Source organism: Microtus ochrogaster, linkage group LG7_11 (genome assembly GCF_000317375.1).
Source record: "Microtus ochrogaster isolate Prairie Vole_2 linkage group LG7_11, MicOch1.0, whole genome shotgun sequence".
NCBI lineage: Eukaryota > Metazoa > Chordata > Mammalia > Rodentia > Cricetidae > Microtus > Microtus ochrogaster.
This window is the reverse complement of record NC_022032.1, coordinates 4,847,976-4,853,413: the sequence shown is the minus strand read 5'-3', so window position 1 is coordinate 4,853,413 and position 5,438 is coordinate 4,847,976. Positions and strand designations below refer to the sequence as shown.

At 36.8% G+C, this 5,438-nt stretch overlaps 1 protein-coding gene across 1 annotated transcript in view; it reads right to left on the bottom strand.

The window, feature by feature from the left end:
• Positions 1–542: 542 nt before the first annotated feature.
• LOC106144214 (POTE ankyrin domain family member A) overlaps positions 543–5,438 on the bottom strand; it is a 20,254-nt gene continuing 15,358 nt past the window's right edge. The window contains exons 11-14 of the mRNA XM_013351965.1: positions 4,147–4,175; positions 3,937–4,057; positions 2,451–2,512; positions 543–659 (exon numbers count right to left, since the gene is read on the bottom strand). Of these exons, the coding sequence (XP_013207419.1) occupies positions 543–659; positions 2,451–2,512; positions 3,937–4,057; positions 4,147–4,175 (329 nt within the window). The remainder of the gene's footprint in view (positions 660–2,450; positions 2,513–3,936; positions 4,058–4,146; positions 4,176–5,438) is intronic.

Sequence of the window (5,438 nt, the reverse complement as noted above, 5' to 3'; positions counted from 1 at the left end):
CATCAGTAGTGAAATGTGATTATCCAACGAAAATGTAAATTGACTTTTCAGGTAAATAGATCAAAAATAAATAAATAAAAAGATAGTAGAAGCCTGTTACATGTGAAATCAATGTAGTATGTATTAAAAAGTATAAGAACATTTTAGTCCACTTCTTAGACATATTTAAATACTGGAAGCTTAGTTTATGTTTCTATAGCATTTATAATGCCGCTCCATGATTTAGCTAAACTATTCTCATAACTTGCCCTCTCTCTGCTGTATATAAAGCCTCATTACCCATCACTCACTCACTCCCATCACACTGTTCTTGTTCTGCATTCTCCTTCCATCCTTTCCTTAATCTCAGAATTCCTTGGGTGCTAGAAAACCCTGTAATGAACCTCATAGTCCGGATCTTTCTGTAACACATTAAGCATGTTGCTAGAATTTGATGTTATTCAACTTGTATTTAAATTTCTTATTTCTTATGAAATACTTACAATAATTTTAGTATCATGTGGCAGTCATCTGTTTTGAATAAGTAAGTCATCACATAGTTTTCAAAATAAAATTCTATTCCTACCTTTCATTTGTCCACTGATATTAATGTTTCCCATTTGATGTCCTGTACCAGATAAATGGCCAACATTCTTTTGTGGAAGATGCTCCAAGGTACTCTGTTAAAATAAGTGTCAATACATTACATAAATGTCTCGTAGCTGCCTTCAGAGAAAATATCTCATTTTCCAACTTCAAAAGCAATTAAACTAGAAAATAAATATAAGTTGTACAGACAGTAAAGCCCTTGATGAGGATGTTGTATATGCTCTTTATATCAATTTAATCCTTTTCTGTCATTTGGTTGCAAACTGATCATGGAACGCCAGAGGAAGCAAATGTGTGTATACAATAATGGCTAATCTTCACATTTCAATAAGAATTAACTTCTAAATACCTAACTCTACCTTGCATTCCCACAAAAGGAGAATTCTCAAAAAATACTTATTTAGACAAATTTTATTGAAAAATAAAACCACTAGATATATAGTATTATATTTAACATTTAGAATACTTCTCCAATGACAGAACTTGTCTTAGAGGCAGAAGAAGACATTTTTCCATAAAAAGAATTCCTAGCTTGTCGTGTTAGGTATAAACAAAACAATGAAGAAGTTGTTTAGTATGGGTAAACAATCCTTAAATCATATAAGTTTTTGTATAAAATAGTTACTGTTAGAAAAATGCTTACATGAGTGTGTATATGTTGATTTTAGGATAGTTACACCAGCTTATTTCTCAGGTCCATTTGATTGGAAAATCTTCCCCCAACTCTTTACTCTGAAGTCTGTCTTTGAGGCTGAGGTGTGTTCCTTGTATGCAGCAAAGGATGGATTCTGTTTTGTATTCAATCTGTTAATCTGTGTCTTTTAACAGGAGAGTTGAGTTCATTTATGTTAGGGGATATTAATGACCAGTAATTGCTAGTTCCTGTTATTTTGTTTTTGTTGTTGGTGATGTTATTGCATATGTTTTTCCCTTCTTTGAGATTTGCTGCTGTGAGATCATCTATTGTCTGTATTTTTTTGGATGTAGCTAACTTCCTTGGGTTGGAGTTTTCCTTCTAGTACTTTGTGTAGGGCTAGGTTTGTGGCTAGGTATTGCTTTCTTATTATTTTTGTTTGTTTGTTATTTTTCCATTCATAAATTTACACTTCCTCCCCTCCTCCCATTCCCCTCCCACTCCCCCACTCATCCTCCTCCCTCCCCCTTTCTGCTTGAGAGATGCAGAGATGGTTCAAGATATGGAAATCTGTCAATGTAACCCACCATGTGAACAAACTGGGGAAAAAGAGCACGTGATAATCTCATTAGATACTGAAAAAGCCTTTGACAATATCCAGCATCCCTTTATGATAAAGGTCTTGGAGAGAGCGGGAATACAAGAAACATAGAATTAAACATAATAAAGGCAATATACAGCAAACCAACAGCCAACATCAAGCTAAATAGAGAGCCATTTGTGAACCCAGCTTTCAGTTCCTCTTCCTTCTCCACTGAATGTAATAGATGCATGGTTAAAGGGGTGGGGGCTGTGCATGGTGACGTGGGTAGGGAATTGGGCTGGGTCTGGAGGGAGTTGGTGGACTATGATCAAAACACATTGTGCAAAATCTCAAATGACAATTTTTTTTTTCAAGTTTAGCTAAAAATTAGTAGGGAGTATAAGAATATTTTAAAGTTTTGTTTCATTTTTTTGTTTTGAGGGTTTCTCTGTGTAGTCCTGGCTGCTCTCGAACTAGCTAGGTTAAATTTTATAACAAGGGAAAAATGGTTTAAACGTTCAATATCTGGTTAGGATTTATCGATTCTATCAAGTAATCTAAAAACTTGACTTCATGTGGCTGATGCAATACTACTAAACAAAGGAAAGCAATACTGTGTGACATTTAAAATGAAAGTTTTCATACCAGTCGCTGATTGTCTGCACTTTCATCGGGAATATCTTCCTCCACTGATATCAATTCTAACTCTGGTTCTGTGGGCAAATACATTTATTTAATTAAATTACATAGACTTCATAGATAGCAATATTGTCTGCATGTTAAAAGGACTGTTTAAACCACTTTAAAAAAAAACATTGCATTGTTGCTTTCCAAGTAGAATTACAGTCAAGGCTATATTGAGCTGGATGTTTCTAGTTGGCTAAAGCGGTGGTTCTCAACCTGGGGGTGATGGGATATTTCCTCATAAGCAGCAGAGGGCGCCATACATCCTAAAGATTTGCACATCCACTCATCCACTCAACCTAAGAGATTAAAGCCTCCAGAAACGATTTCCAAAGACACTGGCAGCGAATAAATTCATAACGCACATTCATTTTTATCTTATAATGTTGCATTTTAAACCATCTGCTAAGCATTTTGATCACAAAATAATAGCAAAGTGGTCACACGGTTTCCGACATGTGAAAATGTTTCCGCCACTGTCGGGCACATTTCTCCTTCCTAATCTCAGGTTAGTGCACGGAGTCTTCCCTCGTTTCGGCTTTCAGCTCTCGGGTGACTGTAAATTATTCCTCCTGTGTCTTCCTCTCACCCCAGCACTAGAGCTGTCAATCTTTGACATTACCCTTGTAGAGTCAGTTTTCCTTGATTTTACTCAATAATGATTTTTGTATTCTGATAGTAAGTGGCATGAGGTTTTGCAGAATGGAAATAAAATATTAGAGATGGATTTTTCTCGAGTTTGTGGGTGATTTGACAATTAAGAGGTAAAGCGTAACGGGACTTTTGGGGGGGATAAAAGGAAGAAAAAATGATAAGCGCAGCCAAGACACTCTTTATAAGTATCTTTAAAATCTAAAGTCAATCATATGAAATCATAATTAGTGATTTGTGTTTACAAATAGGACACTGACTGAATAAAAGGACTAATTTCACAGATACAAAAAAGGGACAAAAAAAAAAAAAACACTTTAGATCCAGACTTCAATATGGGCTGGATTCCCCTAGTAAGAATAAAATTATTTTTCTTGATTTTGATATGCTACTTTTTGCACACTAGTCGGAAACCTCCTGAGCAAAAATGGATGTCTAGTTAGAGTCTCTCCGGATCGAGGATTGCAGACGTGCAGCACTGCACCCGGTTCTCCAAACAGCATCTTTAAACTGTGGAGAAATCACACGAGTATCGTAACCTCCCTCTGCAAATCCTTCTGGCAGCCTGGGACACTGAAATACAAAAGTGGAAGCACCTCATTGAGCATACACTTAAAATTTTTATCTTGCACTCCTCATAAATACTCTTTTTTAAAAACATGGGTGCTAACATAACATTTGCATTTATATCAAGTCGTACTGTCAACTTGGGGGAAAACAGAATCAGGGTGGCACTTTCTGCAAGCATTTAATACATTTTATTTCTATCTAAAGTGATCCACTTTGCAGAATGTACCTGGTAGGAATGGTAGCAGCTCTGTTCTTTCTGCTGCTTCGTTTGTAACAGATTCTCTGGCTTCAGTGGCCACAGATTCTCTAACTTCAGTGGCCACAGATTCTCTGACTTCAGTGGCAGACTAAATAGGTTTTAAAGAAGAATATTTAAATGTTATATATGTCACAGGACATATTTAATGATTCATGGCAAAAATAAAAATCTTATTACCTTTAAGGACAAATCTTTCTCAGTCCATGCTAAAAAGCAAAAGGAAATATAATTGTTTCCATGCTTATAAAACACCAATCATATGCTCATAAAGAATGAGGACAGAACTAAATTCTCATTCTTAGCTTTCCAACTACTACTCTATGATTTGAATATTTGGAGAAATAGTACAAGTCCAGGCAGCAACACAACCGGAATATGCTAAACAAAACATATACTCACCTCTCAAGAGATGGTTCAGTGTTTAAAAACACTTCCCTCTCTTCCAGGGAACCCAAGCACTGCTCCTAGTGCCCACCTCGGGTGGCTCACAATTGCCTGGGGCTCCAGCTCCAGGGGAACAAACGCTGTCTTCTGACCCCTGGTGGCCCCTCACAGACATGGCAGACATTCACACAGACACACCGATGCGAACAGAAATTTAAGAATGAAGCCGGGCGATGGTGGCGCACGCCTTTAATCCCAGCACTCGGGAGGCAGAGGCAGGCGGATCTCTGTGAGTTCGAGACCAGCCTGGTCTACAAGAGCTAGTTCCAGGACAGGCTCCAAAACCACAGAGAAACCCTGTCTCGAAAAACCAAAAAAAAAAAAAAAAGAAAGAAAGAAAGAAAGAAAGAAAGAAAAAAAGAAAAGAAAAATATCTGTGCAAAATGTCATAAAAATAGCAATTTTGGTATGGCACAAAAGAACTCATAAAGTTTATCATTTTCCATATTAGAATAGTGTGAAGCTGTGTTAACTGCTTGAAGGACAGCTAATGTACATTAAATAAGACACATTCGGAAAGGCAAATCTCACGTGTTTTATCTCCTGTGTAACTTACATATGTATAAATGGCATAAAAGTCGAGATAGTATTATTCTCGGAAAAGAACACCAAGAGAAGGGTTGGGGCAGGACAAGAGATTTTCATGGGGAAAAACATGAGCACAGTAAGGATGTATTGTGAAAATTCTATGACTAAACAAATTCTTTTATCCCTGAATTAAAAATAGTAGGGACTAGAGAGTAAGTCTGTGATTAAGAGCATGCAGGGGGGCCTGAATTTAACTCCCAGAATCCACTAGTATCTCACAACCATCTATAACTCCAGTTCCAGAAAACCATGGTGACGTGGGTAGGGAATTGGGCTGGGTCTGGAGGGAGTTGGTGGACTATGATCAAAACACATTGTGCAAAATCTCAAATGACAATTTTGTTTTCAAGTTTAGCTAAAAATTAGTAGGGAGTATAAGAATATTTTAAAGTTTTGTTTCATTTTTTTGTTTTGAGGGTTTCTCTGTGTAGTCCTGG